Here is a 25,943-nt window from a genome sequence, read left to right as displayed (position 1 = left end):
GGTACAGTATAGGAGATTTTGAGCTAGGTGCTAAAAGGCAGCAATAGCTTTTCTTATAATAAAACAGCTCATTGAAAGGCTGTTGGAACTATTATAAATCAGCATGATGGGGCGTTTGATTTAACTTCATTTCCTAATTAATTTAGAATTGATTAATTTATGCAGCTCCTGGGACAAGAGTGTCTTGTTATGGGTGAGGGACCTCACTTATTTCTGGAAGACTATCAGATATATATCCAATTGCTCTTTTAATTAGATTTACTTAAAAATACAGTAGTTGACTAATAATCTTCAGTATAAAACTAGACCCTCAGAGAGATTGTCTGTGCAATTCAAAAGGCTTCAGAAAAATCTTTTTGAAGATTATATAGGGAGAAAGCTTCTGAAGTATTGGAGAAATGGCTATCCAAAAATAAAATTTGATTGGCAACTTAAGTTGTTGATGGGTCTGACAAACAATGGGACATTTGAAATACATGTTAACAGTAATTAGACTGAATTACTATTAAGGTGTTTCTGGATCTTATAACCATCAGTATAAGTGTAAGCAAAAGAGTGACTCCATTTTGTTTTCTGTCAGACTGATATAATTCCAGTACCGTCCAAGTGCCAAGGTAGAATTCCGAATGCTTCTGAAAGTGTACGAAATTGGCCCATGAATGGATTAAAAGTGATGCCCTTTCTTTCTTCCATTATCCGTCTGTCCACTTCACCACTTTGATCTCGAGGGCTGTCCTTTAGCCAGAGGATCTCGGACGCTTGAGTTCTGCATCTTCTCCAAGTTATATTTGGTTGTTTGATACTAAGCCTTTCTTCCTCTGGTGTGCCTTCTTTTAGTGCTGTCTGTTCATCTGATTGTTCATTCATCCATTCACTCAGTCGACATTTACTAAGTATCTGTCATGTGATAGGCAGCTGGGGAAATAATATCGATGAATGAGATTCAGTCCTTGTCCTCGTGAGCTTGTTATGGAAGTGGACCAGCAGAGATGTAAACAGCAGACTGTAGGACAAAGCAGAATGACATAAGCTCTGTGATGTTTGGATAGCTGAGCCGACGGTCAGGTGGACAGGCAGACTGGAGGTAAAAGAGCAGTTCTCTGGGGGCACGTAAGAATTGGCCTGGAGGCAGCAGGCTTGGCCAGCCCTCTGGGGAGGATGGCCTTACGTCAGGGCAGGTAGCGGAGCTGAGGCTGGGTGAGTTGGTGGGTGGCTGGGCCATATCCTAGAGGGACCCTTAAAACCCCATGAAGGAGTTTGGATTTGATTCTAGGCCTGGAAAGAGCCACTGATGGGTTCTAAAGAAGGGAGTGGATGGATTTAAGAAGGTTGGACTGTGATTTTCAGAATTGGGGAACACAGGAGGGAGAGCAGAAGCTAGCGGGTCTGGCTTAAGTTGAGTTTGCATATTAGGGGTTCATCCATTCACAGAAGTACAGCTGACCCTTGGACAACAAGGGTTTGAACTCCATGGGTCCACTTATATGAAGATTTGGCATAATCTGGAGCAGTGGTCCCCAGCCTTTTTGGTGCCAGGGATCGGTTTCATGGAAGACAATTTTTCCATGGAACTTGTGGAAGGTGGCAGGTGGCTGGAGCTCAGGCTGTGATGCAGGCGATGGGGAGTGGCTGTAAATATACTCACTTGCGCTGCTCACCTCCTGCTGTGCGGCCAGCTCCCTGGTTCCTAAGTTATGGAAGGCTATGTTTCCACAGATGGGGAGGGGGGGGAGGGCGGGGGTTGGGCACGGCGGGTTGGGCACTGCAGATCTGGAGGATTGACTTTTTGTATACTTGCATTCCGCAGCGGCGACCGTGGGACTTGAATATGCTCAGATTCTTGTATACATAGGGCTCTTAGCACCAATCCCTCGAGTATACCAAGGGGTGGCTGTGATTGGGAATTACTTAGAGATGATTGTAAGTTCTGGTCCAGAGCTTAGATGGAGCAATCAGAGAGGTTGAAAGGGACCCCAGAGGATGCAAGGAGAGGAAGGCAAGTAGCGGGTGATGGAGGTTAGCAGTCTGTAGTTGCAGAGGGGTTGATCAAGATTTATCCCTTTGTTCTAGTCACCTTGTCACCCTTGTTTGCTGTCATTATTGAACATCAAGTCTGAGTTCAGAAATTTTATTTCACCTAAAGCCTTCAGACCAGCAGCTCTTGGGTTGAGATCAGTGGTTCCCAGCCCTCTCTGCACGTCAGCCTCACCAGGGTTACTTAGAAGGAGTACTGGTGCTTGGGCCGCATCTAGAGAGTGCACATGCCTGCACTCGTCCCCAGAGATTGTGATTTGATTGGTCTGGGACAGGCACAGCTGCCCATGTAACTCCAGCATGCAGCCAAGTATGAGAACCACTGGAGTAGACTCTCAGGGTTTGCCTTTCAGACCTTTGTGCCCAGTGTCTTGGCTGCTGCAGGGGTCTCTAAGCTTGCTCTCCAGGGTGTTGTGTTCTCATGGTGGGCAAAAGAAGACTATATATTAAACTCCTACAGTCTTGTGTTAATAGGTAGTACGGTGTGTTATTCAAATGTCTGGGTAATAGAATTTTGATAAACCATAAGTAGATTATGAATTTTCAAAGAATTATAATATCTTTTAGCATTTAACTAAAGTTACACATCGATATCATCACTTACCAATAACGAAGGCCTTTAAATCTTGTAGGTTTGTTGAAGTTCTTGACTGTTTTTCTACTGTAAGTGTGTGGAAATCCCAATCATCGTGCAGTTGATAGAGTGTGGGCACAGGAGTTAGGTAGCTGGCTGGATTGGCCTCTGACCAACTGCATCACGATTGCTTTGACTGCATGTGATTTTCTTTTATGTGAACGTTGTTTTACGTCCTGGGAAGGATAGACCACAGATGCTGTAGCAGCGTTTGAAAAAAAAAAAAGCATACTGATCACAGGTGAACTTAATCTGGGATTAGGGCAGAGTGGGAAAGGTGGTGGTGAGGATTTTATTGACAGGTGCTCTTTACGGAGTGACGGCTCTTGTGCCTGTGGGTGAGTGTGAGGGCTGTATGGGGCAAGTGCACTAACAGCTGTTACTGTCTGCTGTGAACCAGGCTGCCAGAGCTGCCGAGGGAGAGAGCAGACAGAAGTTCTTCACCCAGGATGTTAATGGAATCCTATTAGAGTGAGTATCGTTTGTTTGCTTGTGTCTGCTTTTACTGTGCCTGGGTGGGGCCAGCCAGGGGAGAACGGGAGTACAATTGAAATCCAAAAAGGTGACCACCAATTAGATAAAAGGAGAATTGGATTAATACAGTTTTACTCTTGTTTTTCTATTAAAAAACAAACAGGGACACTAAATATTTTTCTCCAGAAATGAAAGACCTTCCTAATCTTAGGCAGCAGGCATTAATAGAACACTGTATATGATAGTCACAGCCTGTTGAAAGAGGATTTCTTGGCATGTATGAGATGAGAAGAGAGAGAGAGGGTGTTGCCTGCCTGTCTCTGACAATCTAGAAGAATGAGAGACAAGTTGGTGGCCTCAGGGGCCTGCTCTCTGCATTGAGGTGCTTCTCAGCTACCCTGGTCATCGTCCTCTCGTGCTTGCTCCTCCTAGTGCTCATGTACCTCGGCCACAGCACTTCTGCTGACCACCAGGCCTCTGAGACACTGTGCTGTGTGAGTTGGATTACAAAGCAAAAAAGCAAATGCATACATCTAAACCAGGAAGATCTGAGCCTTGTGTCTGGCCCCTCAACGTTACAGCTCTTCTCCTGCTTGCGCCATGTAGCAGGGGAAGCTTGTTGCTTAACAAGAGAGGACTTTGCATATGTAAGAACAGTTGTCAAGACATGGGCGTGTCTTTGCAAATGGCCTTGCCTGGCCGGATGGGAACTGGGTCAGGAAGAGTGCTGGGAGAGAGAACTGCAGAGTACCCGGGCATCCATGTGGGCGAGAGGTCTGTCAGGCTTTCCATGCCAAATATGGAAAGCTCAAGGCATTGGAGAGAATTTTTTTTTTTTTGCTTATTTAGATGGGGAAACTGGAGGTGTGAGGATTTCCCTGACCTCATCATAGCAGGTAGAACTAGGAACCAGAAAAACAACAACAACAACAAAAGAACTAAGAAGTAGAAGAGAAAAATGCTGCCAGAAAGTATTTCCTCTTAACTCCGAGTAACTTGTTACTTTCCACTTTGAAAGCTTTTATGTTTTGTTTATGAAATTTACTGCTTCAAAGCTTGTTCTCTTGGGCCCTGTTTCCATGACTACCTTTGACTTGGCCTCATGTTTGACTGGAAAGCCTTGACCCACTTTACCTGGCCAAGTGCGTCAGGTTTGGGAGTTGTTCTTGTTTGTTGATTGCTGAAGATCTGTTGTCTTGGCCACTGGGCTACATTGTGTGGCCAGTAAGATAAGGTTTGGCCTGCTTTTGGCTCCTGGCTGTGCTCTCCACGCAGGGTGAGCTCATGGAGAGAGAAGCTGCAGCCGTTGATGACTCTGTTCTGTTCTGCAGCATAGAAGTGCAGGCTCGGGAGCTGAGTAGCCAGATCCGTTCTGGGGTCTATGCCTATCTCGCCTCATTCCTGCCCTGCAGCAAGGATGCTCTGGTCAAACGTGCTCGAAAACTTCACCTCTATGACCAGGTGGGTGACTGTGGAGTGGAGCCCCGTGGCTTTGGGGCCCAGTTGAGGGGTAACTGAGTCTTCACAGAGGCCACATCTGCTGCTGCACTGTCTCCCTTCAGTTTCCCCATCGTGGGTCCCTAGTAAGAGTGATGTGTAACCAGTCTTGTCTTGTGTCCTGCTCTCCGCAGGGGGGGCGTCTGAAGGAGCCTCTCCAGAAGCTCAAGGAAGCCATTGGCAGGGCGATGCCAGAGCAGATGGCCAAGTACCAGGACGAGTGCCAGGCTCACACGCAGGCCAAGGTTGCTAAGTAAGTGTGGCCCAGTGCTCACATGTGGCATGACTCTCCTGCCTGTCTCGCCACATTTCTTGGTGTTTACTCCATTTCCGAAGGACACTCTTGGCTCCTCTTGAGCGTTTCCCCTTATCTGAGAAGTCCCCGTCCTCCAGGGAGATGGGGACAGGATGTCCTTAGGGTCCCTTTTAATTCTGTTCACCCTGTAGGATGCTGGAAGAGGAGAAAGACAAGGAGCAAAGAGAGCGGATTTGTTCTGAGGAGGAAGAAGACGAAGAAAAGGGGGGCAGGAGGATAATGGGACCCCGAAAGAAATTCCAGTGGAATGATGAAATCAGGTGTGCCCAGACTGGGACTTTGCCTGTGGGAGGGTTTGTGGGGCCAGTGTCTGAGCATGTCCCTGTATTGCTGTTGAAAGTTAGGATCGTTTCCTTTCATCAGGGCTGCTGGAAGCACACGGTTGAAACCTTGCACAGAAGCATTTGGGGCGGTTTGAAGATTGTGATTTCTGCCTCCTCCTCAGGGAGCTGCTGTGCCAGGTGGTGAAGACCAAGCTGGAGAGCCATGACCTGGAGAGGAACAACAAGGCCCAGGCCTGGGAGGACTGCGTGAAGGCCTTTCTGGACGCCGAGGTCAAGCCTCTCTGGCCCAAGGGCTGGATGCAGGCCAGGTGAGGGCCGGGGTGGCAAGATGGGGCATTTGTGCAGTCGAGGAATATTTGAGCGCTGCTTTTATGCAGGCTACTGCCTTGTTGACTCAACTCTGATCTCACCTGAGTGATTGGGGGACATACTTATAGCTAGGCAAGGGGCTTCTCCGTCTTCCCTAGAAGAAGGGAAGGTGCCTGTGGAGTTTTGTCTCTGTCATTCTTTGTCCCACTTCAGTTCAGGACTGGCTGTGTGCTCCCATAAAATATGTACTTTCCTGTTTAAACATAATGGCTCCTACTACAAGGTGAGAGATGGATTCATCTTGGATACTTCTTAGTGACTGTGAAGAAGTCTGATTTGCAGGTAGCAGTGCTCACTCTGTGCCAAGTGCCCGGCCTCTGCCTCAGAGGCTCCTTTGTGTGATGCTGTTTCCTGTGAAGGGAGTATGTCTGTGGTACGCAGAACAGGAAGTTAGCTGCAGCTGGTTTTCTGGATTGGACCTGATTCTTCTGCGGTTACAAATCTTGGAGCTTTTGGAATGGCTACCCTCTTTGTTCGGAGGAAGAAAATTTTTATTGGGTTTCTCTGAAAAGAGACGCACTGTGGGTCACTGCACATTTTATTCTTGGAAGGGATGGAATAGGCAGTAGGGAAAGTGCTGTGGCCTTAGGGAAACATCACCGTGAGAAGTTGGGGCAGAGCCATAGTTTTTCTGGGTAAAGCCCAGACTCTTGGCTTTTGGGCAGCTGGTGTGGCCACTTGAGATTCTCTCACCAGGAATTCAGCTCACCAGTCCACTGACATTCAAGGAGAAATAGCCACGGAGGACCCGGGATGCTGACACAGCTCGGAAAGCAGAGTGCCAGCGTTAAGGGGCACGTACAGATGCCCAGTGTTCTGTGTCTTTCAGGACTCTGTTTAAGGAGAGCAGACGAGGCCACGGGCACCTGACGTCCATCCTGTGAGTGTCTCGGTGTTCTCACTTCTCAGGACTACTGTTATTTTTATCTTCTGCGGATATCCTCTAAACCTCTTCTCATTCATTTGAACAGGGCCAAGAAGAAAGTAATGGCCCCTTCTAAAATCAAGGTGAAGGTGAGTTGGCCTGCTAATAAGGTCATGTGTCAGTTGTCCTCGTCTCCCTGCAGCCACGCTCCAAAAGCTTGTTGAGTGACCATGGCAGCTCATTGAGCTTTGCTGGTCTGGGGACAGCTATTCTGGTTGGCACTGTTGAAATTATACCGGGGCAGAGACCTGAGCTGGGCTTCTTAATCCCCTCTAGCCTCAGTTATGCAAAACAGTACCCACCTGGCCCAGGTCCCGGGGTTGTAGTGGGATTGAGCCCCCTGGCTGCCCCCTGAGGAGGGAAGAGCCCTTGCAGGTGCAGAGGTATGGCACTATGACGGTAGTCTTTTCATGGAAAAAATACACTCTTGGCCAGTGCAGTTTAGCTTTAGAGCAACAGAAAGGAAAGGTGGCTTTGTTGAGTTAGCTGGCAGAAACGGAGGGCGGTACAGTACAGTGGGGGGGGGAGGGGGATAGAGTACAGACTGGGAAAACTATTTTAGATGTTGCGGGGACCTCTCAATGCAGTGAAAATTGCCGTTTACTAAAATTTTTACCAGTTCTTTTGTTTGTTTGTTTATTAGTTCATTTTTTTAAGACAGCGTCTTGCTCTGTTGCCTACTGGAATTGCAGTAGCGTGATCATAGCTCACTGCAACCTCCAATTCCTAGGCTCAAGCAATCCTCCTGGCTCAACCTCCGGAGTAGCTAGAACTACAGACATGTGCCACCATGGCTGGCTAATTTTTTAAATTTTTTGTAGAGAACAGGATCTTGCTGTGTTGCCTAGGCTGGTCTCGGACTCCTGGGCTTAAGTGATCCTCCCTCCTTGGCCTCCCAAATTGCTAGAATTATAGGCGTGAGCCACCACGCCCAGCCATTTTACTAGTTCTTGAGGCTTGGTGTGGTGCCCTTAACCATACCTAAAGAGACCATGAGAATGAGATGTGCAAATCATTTATTCCTGTGTATCTGTTGAGCTCCTACAACGTCTCAGACCCACTGCGTTAATTACCAGGTTTGCAGGAGTGACAGGTTAGACCCCATTTTTGCTTCCAGGAAAAGGACTTTCTTGGAGGAGACAGGTGGTGGGAAAAATCAAGGAGGATAAAATAGCTATTTTAAGGCAACTCTCATGCCCTGCGTCAGTCTAATTGCAGCTCGGAGCACTCTGAGATAGCGTGAATGCAAAGAGGCAGTGTGTCTCTTTGTTGAGTCTTATGCTTTTTCAGAAACAGGGGGAAAAGTTCCGCTGTGAGTGTAAAACCCAGCCCCGGCCAGCCGTGTAAGTTGCAGCACTTCCAGTCAAGGCACGCACGGCTACTGTTCTCTGCCACCCCTTGTTTTATAATTACACAGGAAGGCCCAGTTCTTTGCAACTCAAGTTGTTCTCATGTTTATGTCCTCACAACAGGCCAACGCTGGCACCTTAAACATCAGCATTTCTGCTTTCCTTTAGGAATCGTCTACTAAGCCTGATAAAAAGGTTTCTGTCCAGTCAGGACAGATTAGCAGCCCCATTGCGTTGCCTTCAGAACACCAGGGAGGAGGCCTGAGCATCGGGGTCCCGAGCAGGGAGCTCCCCTCCCAGGTGGCGGGCAGCCTTGCTAACCCTGCTCCTGTCGGCCTGGAAGACTCGCTGGATGAAGACTTGATCTGCAGTGCAGCCTCCTCGGTGGAAGCTGTGTCCAAGGAACTGGCTGCATTGAACAGCAGAGCAGCTGGGAGCTCTGAATTCACACTGCCTGCCCCCTCAAAAGCACCTGCAGAAAAAGTTGCAGGTGTGTTATGTACAGAAGAGAAAAGGAACTTTGCCAAGCCCAGCCCTTCTGCTCCCCCACCAGCTAGCTCTCTGCAGTCACCCCTCAATTTTCTGGCCGAACAGGCTCTGGCACTGGGGCAGTCCTCTCAGGAGAAAAAACCAGAGAGTTCTGGCTACAAAGAGCTGGCTTGCCAGGCTCCCCTCAACAAAGGCTTGCCAGAAGTGCACCAGTCCAAAGCAAAGCACCATGGTTTGCCACGGACGTCTCACGGACCCCAGGTGGCAGCTCCCGTGCCCGGCCCCCAAGTCAAAGTCTTTCATGCAGGCGCTCAGCAGCAGAAAAACTTCACGCCCCCAGCTCCATTTGTCAATAAGCTCCAGAGCCCAAAGGCTTCCTCCCCACAGTGCCACCGTTCCCTCCTGCAGATAGTGAAGACAGCGGCCAAAGGCCAGGGCTTCCATCCCTCCACGCCAGCCGCCTCAGGAGGCTTACCAGCCTCTAGCAGCAGCTCTCATAAGACCCCAGCCTCGTCCTCTGCCGCCCTGAGCCATCCAGCAAAACAGCATTCAGCCAGCTCTGCAGGGTCGTCTTATAAGAACAATCCCTTTGCCGGCTCTGTCTCCAAACACGGGGTTTCTTCTGGCAGCTCTTCCTCTGGAGGAACACCAGTCCAGAGTTCTGCTTCTGGGAACCTGCTCCCTGGCATACAGCCTCCCTCCGCAGGACAGTCCGCCAGCAGACCTGTCCCAAGCTCAGCAGTGAAAAAACCGCCTGTTTCCCAGAAGCTGACCCTGGTGGCCCCTCCAGGTGGTCCAAATGGAGATTCCGGTGGTGGGACCCAGGGAGTGGCAAAGTTACTGACCTCGTCCCTAAAGCCCCCTGCGGTTAGTAGTGTGACATCGTCTACCTCCTTGCCAGTGAGTATCCCAGCAGAGCAGCCTGCCCTGTCCCACCAGCAGGGGCCTTGGGGATAAGGCCACTTGCCTTGCCCTGGGCGGAGATGAGATCTGAAATGGAAGGTGAGGTAGGAACAGTGAGCTCAGCTGGTGGAAGGAGGGCTGAGCTTCCTGCCCTCAGGTGTTCCCTTTTCTGGTGGCAGGAAGCCCAGGATAGCCTGAACCTTCTCCTTAGGAAGGTGGAGGGAGCGAAAGGATGGTCAGGGCTGTGCCTGCAGGGAGGCCGGGGCTGCGTGGCGCGGAGCAAGCCTATTCTCTGACCTGTCCATCTCTCCTGATAAGGGGTAGAAATGCTGTCACCTGTCAGGTCACAGTTATGTGGAGATGTTCGTGCCACAGGAATAGCAGTGCCTTCTAAGAATGATTCCCTTTGAAGGACAGAGTCCAGCAATTACTGAGTCCCGCTTACGGGTAATTGTGAGAGGTTTGGACGCAGGTTGGGGAAATGGGAGAGAGCGTTTTTTTCCTCTTATTTTAATATGTAAAACAACTGTGTGATTGCAAAAATAAAACTGTAGCAAAGTCTTTTCCCTCTTCCTGCACCTGCTACCCCTGTAAGGTAACTGTGCTCCTTAGTTTCCAGTTAATTTTTCCTGTTTCTTTTTAAAAACAAAAAATTAAATACGTGTGTGTGTATATAAATATATACACGTGTGTGTATATACATACATTTGTAGATACCTATATTATGATACTCTTTGTTTTCTTCACAAAGGAGGCATATTTCATACCCTGCTTTTTAAAATTATGTACCCTGGAAGCCATTCCACATCAGTTCGTAGAGACTGTCCGCATCCTGTCCTTGGGGCTGCGGGGCAGGAGGGAGCCTTCGCAGGGGCATTTGGCCTGTGTGTATCCTCATCCCTTGTGTTCCCTGGTTGGTTTGCGAGTTAGCTGTGGAAGGTCTGGAGTTCTTACCGCTTTGCTGTGTTTCCTCCCTAGAAAGGAACGAGTGGGGCTGTGCTGCTGACCAGCTCCACTCCCTTAAACCTGCTGTCTCCACCCTACAAGTCCAGCAGCCCAAAGCTGCCTGGGGCCATGAACTCGAACTCACTGGGAATTATAGCCCCTGTCCCGATTCCTCTCCATGTGCTTTCCTTCAGCGCTGACGCCTCTGCCAAAGCAGGGGTCTCCAAGGATGCCATCATGCCAGGCCCTGCCTCCGGGCCTTTCCACCCTGGCCTCAGCCACAGTGAGTGCTTCTCTCCTGCCTCTCCTCGCTTTGGGAATCTCTGGGCTGTGGCTGAGGGTCCTCCTGTTGTGTACTGTGGCTCCTGTGTTTGTGTCTGGCGTGTGACTATGGGGAACATCTCTGGGAACCATGCTGAGCCCCTTGCCCTTGGGTTTGGTACCCAGACTGGTCCGGCAGGGTCATTTGGCTGCCGGAGCTGCTTTTCTGTTCCCGTCTTCAATGTGTGTGTTTTGTTCTTTTCTCCCCTCCTCTGTTTTCTCCCAGGTCTTCTGGCTGGCTTGCACTCCAGCCCGCCCCACGCAGCGCCCCTCCCACACGCTGCCGTGTCCACCCATATCCCGCAGAGCCTGCCAGGTAATCGCCAGACGTCAGTGTGCCATGCGCACCGTGCGCCTTTCCCTGCCACCCTCAGGTGCTTTGTCTGCTGCCCAGGAGTCCAGTGTCTTCGCCTCGTCACTGTGTTGTCTTGGCTTGTCCTTCGAAGCTCCAGCTTTGTGGGCGCTTAGAATGACTTGGGCTTCTACCCCTTGGAGGTTTCTTCTGGTCTCGCTTGGAACTGCCGTGGGGTCAGCTTTAGCCTGTACAATTGTAGAGGAAATCATGGGGGCCCGTGTGTGAGGCAGAGGAGCTCCCAACTCCTAACTCAACTTTTCTTCTTTAATTAAGAAAAGGAAGGTAATGGTTTCTCTCTTCCAGACGCTACTTGGGTACAGCAAGGCCTCTGAGTTGAAGCTGCTGCACCTTCCAGGTGTTGTCAGGTCGCAGAGGGCACTCTAAACTTCGTTTCCATAAACAGGAAACCCCCAAATAGCAGGGGGGCCACAGTACAGACCTCCAGGAAGGACAGCTCACCTCTGATGGCAGCGTGGGTCCAAGAAAAGAACAGCTTTCAGTCTGTCCAGGGGTAGAAATTACATCAAACAGAGACTGCGAGCACACCGGGCACGAGGCCGGCATTGCCCTGTAGCACAGCACCCCAGGGTTGTAGCTTGTTTGGTAGCACCTGAGAAGGGGCGCAGCTACCCAGGCTGGCACCCTTGTAGTAAAATGGATTTGCCTCACCCTGTCCTGGATCCCTGATTCTTATGTTCACCTCGTGGAATCCTGGGGCGAGATGCCTCATAGTACTTTGGTTTTGACCTAGTGTTCTTCTTACTCTAGACCTGCTCCAGACATGACCATGGGCTGCACTGATGAGGAGAACGGTTCTTCAGGAAGCCCAGCCTAGGTGACCCTAGCGGCTGGTGCTGGGTGGGAGTAAGACAGGGGCCCCTGAGCAGCACATGGCGTGACCTGCTGCATGGAGCAGAACGCGTCACCCCGATGTCTGCCAGTCAGCGTCTGTCTCTTGATTTGCTGTGGGTCCCTGGTGCCCGTGCCCCTTATAGTGAATGCCAGAGGCCATCTGGGGGCAAGAGTGGATTTGTGAATCTCCAAGATGGCAATTTTCTGTCTTTGAGGGACTAAACCTATAACAATAGTTGCTCCCTTTCTTCCTCTGGAGGAGCAGTAGCACGCGGTGGACTTGCTCTCCACGCTGGTGGCTGCCCCTGGAGTCGGGATTATAATGCAGGAGGCTCCAGAGCTACCTGGGTGGGAGCTTGTGGTTTTTGGAAGTCATATTGCCCTGCCTCTGCCTGCTCTTAGGAATATTGCTCTTTCAGAAAAACAGAATAATTGAAGAGCCTTTGGAACTAGGCGGTTGGTCTGTGTTATTTTCAGAAAAAAAGATTCTTTCTAGTATCTTTTTGTCTTTCCTCTGGGGACTAACATGGCTATCAGAATAGGAGGAGTCCTAGTGTTCTATAACACTGTAGGGTGACTGTAGTTAACCATAATACATAGTCTCAGATAGCTAGTAGGAGGAAAATAGTGAATGTTCCTAACTCAAAGAAATGATAAATATTGGAGGTGATGGATAGCTTAATTCCCTTGATCTGATCTCTATATATTATATGTAGCGAAACGTCACTATGTGCCCCATAAATATGCACAGTTACTATGTGTCAGTTAAAATTTTTTTTAAGAAGGCCCAGAAAGGCTGAGAGAGTATGGGTACAGTGATTTGTGCCTGTAGTCCCAGCTACTCGGGAGGATTGCTTGAGCCCAGGAGGTCGAGGATGCAGTGAGCTGCGATTGTGCCTGTGAACAGTCACCGCACTCCAGCCTGGGCAACATTGCAAACCCCATCTCTAAAAATATAAATATGTAAAAAAAATTCAGGAAAAAATGAGAAAAGCAACTATGCGAAAATAGGTTACCCGAGTGAGCTTTTCTCCTCTTCCTTAGATGTACTTGAGGTATGAGATGACATGAGGGTATAAATGAGCAGCTGTCTGCGCACTTCAGCTGTGTGACTTGTGTCTGCGTTGCTTTCCTTACTTTCCTATCCTGTGTGGACTCAGAATGCTAGCGCCTTTGAACTTGTCTAGAGGACCTGAGGGTCTTTTGATGGTAAGAGAATGATCATTGCTGCCTTGAGCTCTGTGGGATCCTCAGGCCCTGCCACAGGATGGCAGTTGTAGCCTGAGACCTGAGGTGGCCCAGGTTGCATAGCAGAGTCGCTGTTCTGTGAACATGTACTGAGTGGCCTCCTGCCTCTGTAGTGCCAATGTCCTTGCATGCTGTGGCTTGTCTGAGCCTTAGAACAAAGCGTTTGGGGACTTTTGCAATTTAAGTGATCCCCTTGAAGTTTGGTTACTGCTGCCTTAAGGGAATCAGAGACCCTGAAAGACTTGTTCTCATTTTTCTTATTCTTTTCCAGATGCTTCTCAGCTTCATGGGAAAGGGCCTGGTGTACCACGGAAATTGTGACCCCTTCAGAGGAAAGGCTCGACAGACTCGGGTCTGGGTGGAAGCTGGACGTGTAGGTCTAAGATACTGGACATTCCCTGCGCTCTTCTGGTTTCCCTCTGGAGAAGGCGTGAGTTCCAAGTGGAGCTTCTGGGCACTTCTGGCGTGCCTCCACGTAAGGGAGCCGGCCCCGTGCCGCTCACAAGGCGCTTACTGACTTGGTGCTCTGGGCCCCGTGGCTCTGTTGCTGGACAGTTATCAGAGGGGCAGGTCTAGGCTGGGTGTGTGCTGGGCCGTGCTGGCAAGTGCGGTGTTGACGAGCTCCGGTGGCACACTGACGTTTCAGATCTGCCTGACCCCCTGGCATTTGATCAGAGTACCTCAGAGTGCCCTACTGGTCAGGGGCTCCTGGCCACAGTAAGATCCCTGAATGGTCTTGGTGCCGTCCTGTCCCCAGGCTGTGTGCTCAGGAGGACAAAACCCAGGCCAAAGCCACAGCTGGGAGACCTACCTTGTCTCTCTGCAAAATACTAAGAACACCTAATGTATGCTCATTGTGGGGGGCCAATTTCTCCTCTGAATATGACAATGAAGCTCTTTTAGAGAAAAGTCCTTTGTAGATTCAACAATTGTGATAGGATTTTTAAAGATGCCTATTTTGATCTCAGTTTTCATCATTACCATTAAATGCATTGGATAGAATGGGACTGTTCTTCACACATCATATATAGGAAGACATAATTCCAGTGCCTTTATGGTGGAGCAGAATTCGGCAACATGTCCATTCAGCCCGCTGAATGGATCTGAGATGAAGACCTTTTTTAAAGATATGTCTGTGTTTAAGACATAGCCAGTTTTATTTGAGTTTTTATGGTTGCACATCATAATCTGTGCTGTCCTGACTTGAAGGTCATCTGGGCCCCAAAATTGTAGGTCCCAGTTTAGCCAGGGCTTCTGTTTTATTTTTCCAGGGTTCATGCAGGTGGGCTGCAGAAGCCCCAGAGCCCTCCTCACTCGGAGGGCCGAGGATATGAGGGGCTCCAAGTCACAGGTAGACATTCCAGTTTGTCTTATTCTTAGAAGTCATTCTTGGGCAGAGCTGCAGGAACAGGCCTCTGTGAAGTGTCCACCGTGTAGAAATAGGTCTTGAGGCCTGGAGCTCTCCAGGCAGTGGGATTACACGTTGACTTGAGGGTGAGGTACGGAAGAGCTTGGAGAGTAGGTCAGAGACAGACTGGGACAGTTACTGCAGAGCTCCCGAGTCACCAAGCTGGTCACACTCAACCAGTGGCTGTTTCACAAGGATTTTGAGGGCACTTGTCTGTCCTGTGACGTCTGTACTGACTGTTCCAGCTAAGTGATTTCAGACATGTTGAGAGTAAACAGTATCCTTAGCATGTGTATTTGTGTGAAAACACAGACAGCTCTTGTGGGTCCTGACTCCCAGGGCACGATGCTCAGTAACTCGTAACTCGTGTAGAGGTTATCGGCCTTCCCGGCTTCCTGGGGAGCGAGACCTCTGCCAGCTATTCGGCCCGGCCTCTGTTCTGACTCCTTTTTTACGTAAGAACCAATCTGTTTCACATTGGGCTAGGTGGATTCCTTATCCCTTTATTACATATATTTTTTGCAACTTGGATTTCCAGTTTGTTTACAGAATAGTCTTAGGTAGTAGCAAAAGAGCCAAAGAAGAGATTTGTATTGCTGAGCTCAAAGCCGAGCAGAGGCCGCCCGTGAAGGCTGAGCATTGGGAACTCTCCAGGCTTCTCTGCCCGTGAACACCCGGGTGCCAGTCCCAGCCCCTCCCTCCCTTGGGTGCTCCTTCCTCCCCATGTGCCGTGGAGTGTGCAGCTGGAGCAGAGTACCCTCATTTTTAGGAATCTAGTGATGCCTCTTGCCTCAGGGAAATGTTTCTTTGATGGGGAGTTTGAGATTTCTTTTTCTTGTTTATGCTTTATTTGTGGTAATGAAGGAGTGAATGACTTAAACAGCCATGGCAAGGCAGGTCTACGGGCCCGGCTGCAGCGGGGTGTGGGGCAGAGCGGGCTCAGGGTCTGGGGGCTGCAGGGGTTTCCTTGGCGCGGCGAAAGTCTCTGAGCACTTACCGGGCATGGCCGTTTCTTAGGTGTGAGAGGGGCTGTGGCTTTTGTGCAGCAACTATGTTGGTGTTTAGGGGGTGGTGTGGAGATGGTTAATCTTGTATAAAGCAACTCAATAAATTGTTTCAAGGTTTCCAAAACATTTTTGTCACTCTTTTTTTCCTACTACTTTTGCAAGTAAGTCTTCCCCCGTAGGGGCTGATGTGTGTGGAGTACCCATTCTGGCTGAAGGCGAGTGGAGGTGGGGAAGGAAGCCTCGCGTGCAGAAGAGGAAGACGTGCTCACCGGGGAAGTAGAATCAAGCCACCAGGTTTTATTTTCACACTATAAAGTTCCCTATTCCCATTTTCTTACATAATACATGAGATACGAGAACCAGAAATTGTTTTGGTGAATAATCAACTGTTTTATATACCTGCATACCAAAGAGATAATAAACAAGACTTATAAGGCACTGAAGCTTAGGCTAACAGCAACACAGGCCACTATTAGAGCATTTTGATTTCAGAACCATGAAACATTCTCTATTGGTCTGTTTTCCTGGGACAATCTGGCTAACAATTAACGTCCACTCTAGCACCAAGAGCCAGACACTTCTGGTTTCTACGTGCCTTTCTGGCATAGATCCCAGATCTGCCTCATGATCAGGGTAGCTACTGTGGCCTCTCTGATGGAAAGTTGGTTCTCAGCCAGAAACCTGAAGGGGTGTGATGCAGGCCAGCAGCCCCGATGGGCCCGGCCTTTGATGAGCAGAAAGGCAGGGGGGAGGGGCCTGCCCGGGGCAGAAGGTGCCGTCTGGTGTGCTCGGGCCCACGCTGCCTCCAGTGGGCTTGTCTGCTGTGGTCGTCTTGTGCTCGAGTAGCTTTCCGATTGTTTCCAGGCCTCGCACAAGGAGGTTGTTGATGGTAGTATATAGGGAAAGGGAGAACAAAAGGGCATGGTGGCTGTCAGATCATTGGAGGACGAAGCGGGCTACTCACCCAGGCTAAATGATGGCGGGAGGAGAGTTGTGTCTTCAGCTGGTGCCCATCCTGGATGTGGGCTGTGCTCTGAGCAGCCTGACTGCGAGGGTGCGGGTAACGTGCTCGGCCTGCGCCAGGGAGAAGAGGACACCCAGGAGGTCACTGTGTGGAGAGGGCCAGTGTCTGCCTCGAAGAGATGGAAGGGCTGTGCCTACTTCTGCCCAGACACCAAGACCGCCAGCTCCTGAATGGACATATCTTTGTTGACGTAGCGGTCATACTGAGCAGGGGTCAGCCTGCCGCTCTGCAGGGCCTCTTCGATGGAGAACTTCTTGCCAGACTTCCTGTCGTGTATCACTGAGGACTCCCCGTTGGGACCCTTCACTGATATCTCCTCCCAGTCACACTCCTGGCTTCTGAGTTTTACAAACATGTTCCAGTCGATGAGCCCGGCACGGTGGGCTTCCTCTGGGGACAGCTCGCGGCCCGTGTCGGGGTCAATGACCACAATGGAGCGCCGCAGGTGGTTCTCTCTCTGTTCCCTCTTGACGGCTACGGAGCCCAGGCGCTTCTGCAGCTCGTCGATCTCGAGATCTTTGTCCTTGGAGAGCTTCTTGAGGTCATCCAGTTCCCTCTCCAGAGACCAGAGTCTGGAGTCAAGGTTGGTCCCAAGGTCTGCCGTGGCCATGTTCCGCAAGTCTCGTGTTTCTGTTGCCGCAATTTCAATTTCTGATTGGAGCCTTCGGGTCTCGAGCTGCAGGTTTTGCCGCTCCAGCTGTAGTTTGTGGTTTTCCTCCCTTAGGAAGTCCAGTTCCTTGGATGACTTGGAGTTGTGGAATTCCAGCTCCGACAGCTTGGCTTCCAGCCGGTTCACCTCGGCATCCAGCTCCCTCTTGCTCCGGCTCTCCTCCTCCAGGCTGCACTTGAGCTTCTGGATCTCCTGCTCAGTGTCGCCTTTCTCTACCTGGACGCTCTCGGAGAAGACCACCTTCTCCTTGACCTCCGCCTTCTCCAGAGCCGCCAGCTTCCGCCTCAGGGTCTCAAGCTCACCCTCCAGGAGCTGGCGCCGGTGCTGCTCTTCCTCCAGCTGGAGTCTGAGCAGGCCGTGCTCCCTGGCCTGCTGGGGGTCCTGCTGCAGGACCACCTTCTGCTTGCGGGTCACCTTCTCGCGGGCCTCCGTCTCCTCCTGCTCTAGCTCGGCCAGCCGCTGCTGCAGCCGCTGCACCTCGCGCTCAGCCTCCCTGCGCCCCTGCCGCTCGCGCTCCAGGTCCTCCAGCTGCCGCTCCAGCTCCGCCCGCCGGCGCTGTAGCCGCCGCAGCTCGGCACGCAGCTTATCAATCTGCCGCAGCTCCACGTCGATGCTCTCCCCGAAGGCGGTCACCTCTGCCCGCAGGCCCGGCTCCTCCTCGTACCTGACCACCTCCTGCTGCACCACCCTTTCCTTCACCTGGGAGAGCTCCTCCTCCTTGCGCGCGATCCTCTCTTCCTGGGAAGCCCTCTCCCTTTCCAGGTCCACCTGCTTCTTCTGCTCTTCTGCGAGCTTTGCCCTCAGAGACTCCACTTCCTCTTTGGTCTGGGGGTCCTCCTGGAATTGGAGGATCTCCTGGATCACCTCTTTGGTCTGGACCTGGGGTTTGGTGTCTTTGAGGGACTGGATTTCCTGCTTCAGCTGGTAGATCTCTAAGTCACACCTTTCGATCAGTCTGGTCTTGTCAACGATCTCCTCCCTGAGCCGCTGCAGCTCTTTCTCCATCTCCGGGTCCGTCCTGTACTTAATGACTTCCTTGGTCACTTCTTTGACCTCCACCTGAGGGCCCCGCCTCTTGAGGTCCTCCAACTCACTCTGGTAGCTCTTGAGCTGTTCCTCGGCCCCCCGGTACTTGCGCTCCTGCTCCACGAGCTCCAGGCGCAGGTTGGCCACCTCACTCTCTGCCTTGGGGTCCGGCCGCACGATCTCCCGGACCTTCTCCTGCACCACCACTTTGGCATTTTCCTCCTCCAAGGCCCATATCTTTCGGAGCAGCTCGGTCTTCTCCCTCTGGCTGGCACGAGCCTTGGCGGCCTCATCCTCATACTGGCGGGTGAGGTCGCTGACCTCCCTCTCGGCAGCCACGTCCTTCTCCACCTTGAGCACCTCCTTGACGGTGATCTTGCCCTCGGCCATAGCCCTCTCCTTCTCCAGCCTCTTGAGCTTGTCCTGGAGGAAGCTCAGCTCCTCTTCCTGCTTCTCCCGGAGCTTGCCTGCGCGCTGGTGGTCGTCCTGCAGCTGCCGGAACTCTGCCTCCAGCTGAGGGTCGTTCTGCAGTTTCACCACCTCCCTCTCAGTGACCTTCTCCTGCGCCCGGCTCTTCTCCTCAGCCAGGGTAGCCACGCGCTGCTGCAGGAGGAGCACCTCTGCTTCCCGGGCGCTCTTCTGCCGCCGAAGCGCCTCTAGCTCCTCGCGCAGGTGCTGGACCTCATCCGCCTGGGCTCTGTCGGGCTCGATGCGCAGGACCTCCTTGACCACATATTCCTGCCCTCCGTCCCTGGTCTCCTGCTCCAGGGCACGCAGCCGCAGCTGCAGCGCCTCTAGCTCCTCCTGCAGCTGCTGGTTCTTATGCTGCTCCTCCGCCAGGGTCCGCTGCAGCTGCTGGAAGCTCTCCTCCAGCGCGGGGTCCGGGACCTTCTTCAGCACCTCCTTCCTCACCACCGATTCCTGTGGCCTCTGATTGCGCAGGGTCCGGATTTCCTCCTGGGCACTTCGGACCTCGTTCTCCAGCTGCTGCCTCCGCTCAGTCTCCTCTTCCAGCTCCTTCCTGATCTTCCACGCCTCCTCCACTCTCCGGCCTGGCTGGCTCCCTTGCAGGGTCTCGTGGGCCACTTCTGCTTCTGGCTGCTGTGACGGAGAAGACAGCGCACGGTCAAAGCCAGACTCGCGGCATGTGCAAGGCCTGTCCCCCAGTCAGAGCAGATCTGGGTCACCTGGGGACCCCCAGGGGTGCCCTCGGTGCCAGTCCGCGTTCTAGAGTTCTGGGGCTACTTTTAAAATGGTCCAACTAGTGTAGATTTTAAAAATTAAATCAGGTAAGATACTTTAAAACAGCAGAAGAGTTTAAAATGAACTGCAGTCTCCCACCTCTGGTCCTGATCCTAGAGGATGTCTGTCATCCTTAGAGACATTTTCTGTGCTCACACGGCATGTCTATTTTTAGTGTGCACCATGTGTTTATTTTTTCTGTACAAATGGTTAGTCTCTTGTTCTGTACCCTGCTGCTCATTGCACTCGGAGATAATTCCAGCTTGGCACAGAGAGAGCTCCCTCATTATTCAACAGCAACATAGTTCTCCAGTCTATGGCCAGACCATAATTTAACCATTGCTGATGAATACTGAGTTGCTTCCAGTTTCTTGCTATTACAAATAATGCTATTACAATAAACATTATGGGCTGTAAAAAAATAACTTTTACTAGGTACTCAGCAAAAGCGTATTGAATTGAATATCCAAGTTCTCGTGTCTGTAGAAGTATTGGCTCGGGCCAGTCTTTGTACTGGTTCTGTGCAGAAATGTTAGCAAGGGACGCTCCCATCAGTTCACAGGCTGTCTCTCTGAGACACAGTGGATCTTTTGTTTCTCACCTGTTAGAACAGTTTTAAGTAGAGTGTCTTACTAAGATCGCTTACCTGTCGCAGCAGGTTCAGAGCAAACTCCAGATTCTGCAGCCTCTGTCTGTTGATGGCATTAACTTCAGTGACCTTGGCGGCAAGAGCCGCTTCCTGCAGAGAAGAGTTTCAGAAGAACCATCAGCAAACAGGAGTCAACAGGCAAACCAGAAAGAGCCAGAAAGCTTGGATATGGTTTTTGAGAAGTCTGGCATTTGGGAAAAGGGATAGCTTCTTGCCCCTTCCTACCTGGAGTTACACTACAGTCTCATTGGTGGCGAGCACATGGGATTTCCCATCAGAAGATGCAGGTTTCAGTCTTGGTCCCAGGGACTTTGAGCAAGTCTCTCTACTTCTTTCTCTGAGCCTTAATGTTCTCGTGTACGTAAGGGACTAGTACTACTGGCACTCTTCTGTGTACTTAGGCAAGCAAAGTAGGAACTTCCCAAATCTATGACTCTGGCACAGAAACCTCCACCAAGCTGTCTTTCTAGGCATATCGATGTCACTGTCCCAGAACAAGTCCCTTATCTTCTCTTACCAAACCTGTTTGCACCCAGAAGGGCTCTCAGCTGGTTTCCCTGTCATGTGGCGTTTGTGAGGCCTGTGTACAGCGCAGCACTGCCCCGAGAGCCGCAGCTCACTCTCCACCGGAGCACCGAGACAGCCCGGCCCGCAGCGCTCACCTCTTCCTTCACTTTGGCGGCCGGAGACTGCAGCCTGGCTCTCTTGTTCATGTGGCTGTTCCTTCCATTCTCCAAGTCAAGAAGCGTCCTTAGTTTCTCTGCTTCTAACTCATAGTCCTGGGGGTGAGAGAAACGTTGCAGAGGGCAGATAAAAGCAGCCAAGAAGAGACCAAAATGGTCTTGTGCCCCTTTCAGCTCGCCCACACCTGCCCTTTGCCACATGCTGGTTGGTTCTGAAATCTACACGGGTCTTCCTCACCCTGCACTGACTGCAGGAGGTTGTGAGAAGTATCGGTACGTCAGCAGTCCACAGCGACATCACTGAGCAACACGCGAGACAAGAAGCACCACCCTGTAACTCCCCTCCACCCCCAGAGAGTCAAACTGAGTGTTCCCCTCCAGGCCTTCCAACACGCCAGAGAGCTGCACGCTCTGCTGCTTTAGAGAACCTCGTGCCATAATCCTCTTCTGTTGCCACTGCCCTACCCAATCGTCACGTTTACCAGTCTGATGACGTCATAATCCATCAAGAGGATGCGTGATAATTCAGGTAGCCATTCCTCTGCCATTGGACATGGGGGTCATTTCTAGGTTGTTTTGCTAGTGTAAACGATGCTGTAGTAGTGATTGTGTTGTCCCACATCCCTCTTTTGTATTTTTCCCTTTGGGATAAATTCCCCCAAAGAATCTGCTGCTTCAAAGAGTATAAAGCTGTTGTATGGTATTTGATGCCTGGCACCACGCTGCCCTCCCAAAGCGCTGTGCCGGTTTGCGCAGCAGCCAGCGGAGTCTGAGGATGGCCAGTTCCTCACCCACCCTGCCGGGACCGGTGTTTCAGTTTGGTTTACCTGGTGGAAAGTCACCCTGCTCACCTTGACAGCTTGCTGGTACTGCTGGGAGCTGGTGTAGACCTTCCGTACCTCCTGCTCTCTGCCTGCTAGCTCATCTAGCAGGTTCTGTAAAACACATTTTAAAAATCAAAACTAATTTTAAGAAAACATATTGATAAAGTAGCTGGAATCTTTAGAATCTGAATCCTTCTCTAGTACAAACTACAGTGAATGGCTCCCTTGTATGTATTTGTTCATGACAAAGGACAACATTGAGGCCATCCAAACAAGGGCCAAGGAGATAATTATCTTTGCCAGGAAACAAACATTTATTGAGTGCTTTGAAATGCCAGGCACTGTTCTAATATCGCACTTAGATTATCTCCTTTAACCTGTAAGTGATCTTGTGCGGTAAGCATCATCGCCTCAGTTTATGAATGAGGAAACTGAGGCACGCTGAGGTTCAGTAACTTTGTCACAAGAGTCAGGCAGAACAGGATTTGATTCCGTGTTCCTCATCCCTAACCCCGAGGCGCTGCCCAGGGCACGGAGGAGACAGGAATCCAGACTTTGGAGACTGGGTTGTCCCCACAGTGGTGCCTCCTACGTTGCGGTGGCCCTTCCCTGCACGGCCAGCCTGCACTGAGCGTCCGCCCCGGGCCAGGCCCTGAGGAGGGAGAGGTAAGCGAGTCGTGCATGGCGCTTATTCTCAGAGGCAGGTGCTGGAGCTGAGGGCCAGGGGAGACACAGTCCTGCCAGGCCTTCGCCCTGCTCGGTCTCCCAAATTTGGCCCCTTCTAGAGAAAGCGGCTTGCCCACCTCTGGCCCTCCCTTGCCGCTGCGTGCCTGTAGAGCAGATGCAGCCGTCCTACCTTCTGATTCTTCAGCTTGGTCTCCACCTGGCTGAGGCTGTCTGTCTCCTGGGGCTCGTACGTGGGGGTGTTGGACAAGAACTGGAGCACGCGGTCACAGCCGCTGCGGTAGTCAGCGTAGGCCGCCCCGGCGCTTTGCAGGCTCTGCGCCCTGCCGAGGCAAAGTGGGTCAGGCCTCTGCCACACAGAGCAGATGCCTCACTGAGCCCTTGGGTTTTAGAAGGGAGAAAGTTAAATGTAACTTAACTGGAAATAACCTAAACATTTCCCAGAAAGGGTAGAATGTTAATTATGGAACATTAAGTTGGAGCATAGAGAACGAGGTAGGTCCATCTGTACTGACTTGGATTACAGGCCCTAAATAACCCACGGGTCAAAGGAGAACCCACCGGGAAGTCTTACAACTTGCCAAAATTAAAAACATCAAAATTTGTGGGGCGCAACAAAAGCAGTGCTCCAAGGGAACTACATAGCATTAAATGCTTATGTTAGAAAAGAAAAATGATCTCAAATCAACAATCTAAGAAAAGCGCAGTAAACCTAATGTAAGAGCTGGAAGGAAATCATAAAGAGAAATCAGTGAATCAGGAAGCAGAAAAACGGGAGAGGAAAATCACTGGAACCAACAAGTAAGTTCTTTGAAACGGTCAATAAATCTGTACACCTCAGACCTCAGAAGGAAGAAAAGAAGATGCGAACACAACAAAAGAAGATGACATCAACATCAGGAATGAGAAGGGGTCACCTCAGGTCATGTAGACATTAAAAGGATACCAAGAAGATATTATGAATAACTTTATGCCAATAAATTCAATAACTTAGATGAAATTGAAAAATTCCTTGAAGGACACAAAAGTAGATGACCAAAATAGCCCAATATCTATTGATGTTGAATTTGTAGCTTAAAAACCTCCCACAAAGCTCAAAACGCTGCAGGCCCAGATGGCTTCACTGATGAAGTCTACCAAGCATTTAAGGAAGAAATAGTGATCCTATGAAACTCTTAAAAAAAAACAGAAGAGGAGGAGGAAATGCTCACAGATTCATGAGGCTGGCAAAATATGGGACAGGAAAAGTAAGATAATGTATGCATGGGACGTTGTTACTCGTATGTCCGTTACTGCCTTACCCCAGTGTGTATAGATTATTTTTAGAAGGATACGCCGGAGACTGGTGACAGTTTACCTTGGGGGAGGAGGGCCAGTCATCATAATCATGTTTGAATTTTTAAATTTCGTGTACATACTATTCTTTTCAAAAACAAGAGCCTATTTAGAAAACAGTCTTGGATGGCATCAGAGGACCCCAGCCAGGGCCCTCCCCTGCCTGCCCTGCTCACCTGCGCTCCACCTGCTGGCACAGGTTGTCGAAGCGCTGGCCCAGCTTGTGCACCTCGGCCTCCTGGCGCTCCAGGTCGGGGCAGTGCTCCTGGAAGCGGCTGGCCAGGGTGCCCGAGCACTGCTTGGCCGCCTGCAGGTTCCGCTCCACCTCGCCCAGGAGGGACTTCTTGGCCTGCAGCTCGGAGGCCACGGCCTGCCGGGGTAGAGAAGAGACAGCGGCGCTGCGGCCAGAGCTCCCAGGAGGAGGAGGGACCAGGGTTCTGCCTCTGCACTTCTCAGCCAGGGCCACTTCTGCTATGTTCTGTTTTGTTACAATGAACAACCCCTTGAAAAACTAACTTTTGAAAACCCTGCCCTGGATGGGAAGAGTCTGCCATGCTCCAGCCACAAGGCCTCAAGAAGGCTTTGCTCTCCGATCCTGTTTTCTCAGCTCTGAAGCCAGTCACGAGATGGAGTGTGAATAAGGCCCTGCCTGGGTGTCACAGACCAAGTCACCAGAGACAGGCGTCCTTTCGGCCCCAACTGGGCCACATCCTGGGCTGCTGCACTTCTCTGAACCCAGATTCCTCTGCTCCTCCCCCAGCTGACTCGCCCGTGGGCTGCGGGCCCAGGAGGCCAGCTCTGCTCATCACGAGGGCCTGGGAACCTGGGTTTTTATGCAGATCTTTTATTTTAAAATCTTGGCACCTGAAATTCCACAGGCCACGCAAACCCCGTGAGCAGCTGGGATTTGTGCCAGAGGCCCCCATCTGCAGTTCCCAGGCCCTCTCGGGGCCTCGGTGTCCCCGCCCGTCTACCAGTGGTGGGTGGTTGTGCCTGCAGCCCTCGCCTGTTGCAGAGGAGGCTCCGAGACTCGGGCCCCAGACTCACCGCCAGCTCCTGCCTCTTGCTGTCCAGGGCGCGGCCACTCTCGGGCACCGTGTCATCCTGGCCCAGCTGGTTCTCGTGGGTGGCCAGCAGCTCCCAGGCCTGCTGCAGGCTCTTCTCCAGGCGGTTGGCCACGTCCACCCTGAGGACACCAGTCATGAGTGGCGGGTGGGTGCCCACTTGGCCCCCTGACCCCACCCTGACCTCCCTGCTGCCCGCCTGCCACCCACTTCTCCTGGGCTGAGTCCAGCAGCTGCACCAGGCGCTCGTATTTGTGGTTGGTGTCCTCCACCCGGGTCCTCAGCAGGGGCACGGTGCCGCTGCCTGGGAGCGCCTGCACGAAGGCTTCGCACTCGGCCGTGCTCCGAGTCTTCTCGGGCTCGATCCGCCGCAGCTCGTTGGTAATGTTCTGTGGGGACCAGAGCGCCCCTCAGTGTTGCCACAGGCAGCCCCCCGCCCCCAAGGTCATGCCCAGGACGGACACAAAGAGATTCCCATACTTCAAGGACAGTGGAAGAAGCTGGGGAGGCCTCGCCCACTCTGGGGAGTCTGACGGGGGTCTGGGTGCCAGGCCGGTGGGCTGTTTGCAGGCTGTGTCCCCGGGACCTGTGCTGCAGGTAGACTGGGATGGCCCCAGTGACGCCAGTGACAGACAGGCACGCTCCGGGAACATGCTGTTCTAAGCGCTTCACACGGGTGAGTCCTTTTAATCTTGGGGGCAGCCCTGCGATGGGGGGCATTGTCACCCACCCATTCCTAGGTGGGACCAGACCACGCCTAAGGCCCCAGGCCTCTGCTCCTCAGTGCCACACCAGGCGTCCTCTCAGCCCCAACTCGGCCACATCATGGGCTACTGCCCTTCTCTGAACCCAGATTCCTCTAAAATAGGAGGGCCAGTCCCCGCCCCAGAGGTGCAGCGAGGACTCAGGAGACTGTACAGGCCAGGAGGCTCACTCCATCCTCCCCAGCAGCCTGAGAGCACGGCCCGGCCCAGCCGCTGAAGACAGGCTCAGGGGCTTGAGCGTGTCTGTGGTCAAGCAGCGAGTGACCCTGCTCTGCGGAATTCCACAGCCCACTCGCTGCGCTGCCTGCAGCCTCTTGCCAGTCGCCACTGTCATGGTTATGGTGGTCATTCTGTGCCAGGCACTGCGCTGATCGACAAGCCATGCAGGAGCCACACAAGCTGTGCCAGCTCTCTCTCCTGGGGACGTGTCTGGGAAGTGCCAAGGCTGGGCACCCCGCTGGAGGCCCCGGCCTTGGTCTACAGCCTGGGGAGTGGGTGGGAACAGCCCTGCCACCTCCACAACTCAGGACCTGGCTACCTGCGGCCATCCCTTCTGAACACCTGCAGT

The 25,943-nt window shown here is 51.8% G+C and overlaps 2 protein-coding genes across 6 annotated transcripts in view; one reads left to right on the top strand and one right to left on the bottom strand.

Moving 5' to 3' along the window:
- Positions 1-15,576, top strand: part of UBN1 (ubinuclein 1) — a 31,940-nt gene extending 16,364 nt beyond the window's left edge. For 2 of the 5 annotated variants that reach the window (XM_069486962.1, XM_069486963.1), the window contains exons 8-18: positions 3,069-3,139; positions 4,474-4,603; positions 4,774-4,892; positions 5,087-5,215; positions 5,401-5,547; positions 6,438-6,488; positions 6,580-6,622; positions 8,051-9,271; positions 10,253-10,502; positions 10,767-10,856; positions 13,267-15,576. In XM_069486962.1, the coding sequence (XP_069343063.1) occupies positions 3,069-3,139; positions 4,474-4,603; positions 4,774-4,892; positions 5,087-5,215; positions 5,401-5,547; positions 6,438-6,488; positions 6,580-6,622; positions 8,051-9,271; positions 10,253-10,502; positions 10,767-10,856; positions 13,267-13,316 (2,301 nt within the window). In that variant the 3' untranslated portion in view covers positions 13,317-15,576. Of the gene's footprint in view, positions 1-3,068; positions 3,140-4,473; positions 4,604-4,773; positions 4,893-5,086; positions 5,216-5,400; positions 5,548-6,437; positions 6,489-6,579; positions 6,623-8,050; positions 9,272-10,252; positions 10,503-10,766; positions 10,857-13,266 lie in introns of those variants that run through there. The other 3 variants (XM_069486964.1, XM_069486966.1, XM_069486965.1) reach the window with 3 other exon arrangements.
- Positions 15,577-15,717: 141 nt separating this feature from the next.
- Positions 15,718-25,943, bottom strand: part of PPL (periplakin) — a 39,393-nt gene continuing 29,167 nt past the window's right edge. Inside the window, exons 15-22 of the mRNA XM_069486961.1 lie at positions 24,822-25,000; positions 24,595-24,733; positions 23,724-23,917; positions 22,385-22,535; positions 21,556-21,639; positions 20,684-20,800; positions 20,019-20,111; positions 15,718-19,231 (exon numbers count right to left, since the gene is read on the bottom strand). Of these exons, the coding sequence (XP_069343062.1) occupies positions 16,568-19,231; positions 20,019-20,111; positions 20,684-20,800; positions 21,556-21,639; positions 22,385-22,535; positions 23,724-23,917; positions 24,595-24,733; positions 24,822-25,000 (3,621 nt within the window). The 3' untranslated portion in view covers positions 15,718-16,567. The remainder of the gene's footprint in view (positions 19,232-20,018; positions 20,112-20,683; positions 20,801-21,555; positions 21,640-22,384; positions 22,536-23,723; positions 23,918-24,594; positions 24,734-24,821; positions 25,001-25,943) is intronic.

This window comes from Eulemur rufifrons, chromosome 14, assembly GCF_041146395.1.
Source record: "Eulemur rufifrons isolate Redbay chromosome 14, OSU_ERuf_1, whole genome shotgun sequence".
NCBI lineage: Eukaryota > Metazoa > Chordata > Mammalia > Primates > Lemuridae > Eulemur > Eulemur rufifrons.
This window is presented reverse-complemented; position numbering and strand designations above follow the sequence as displayed.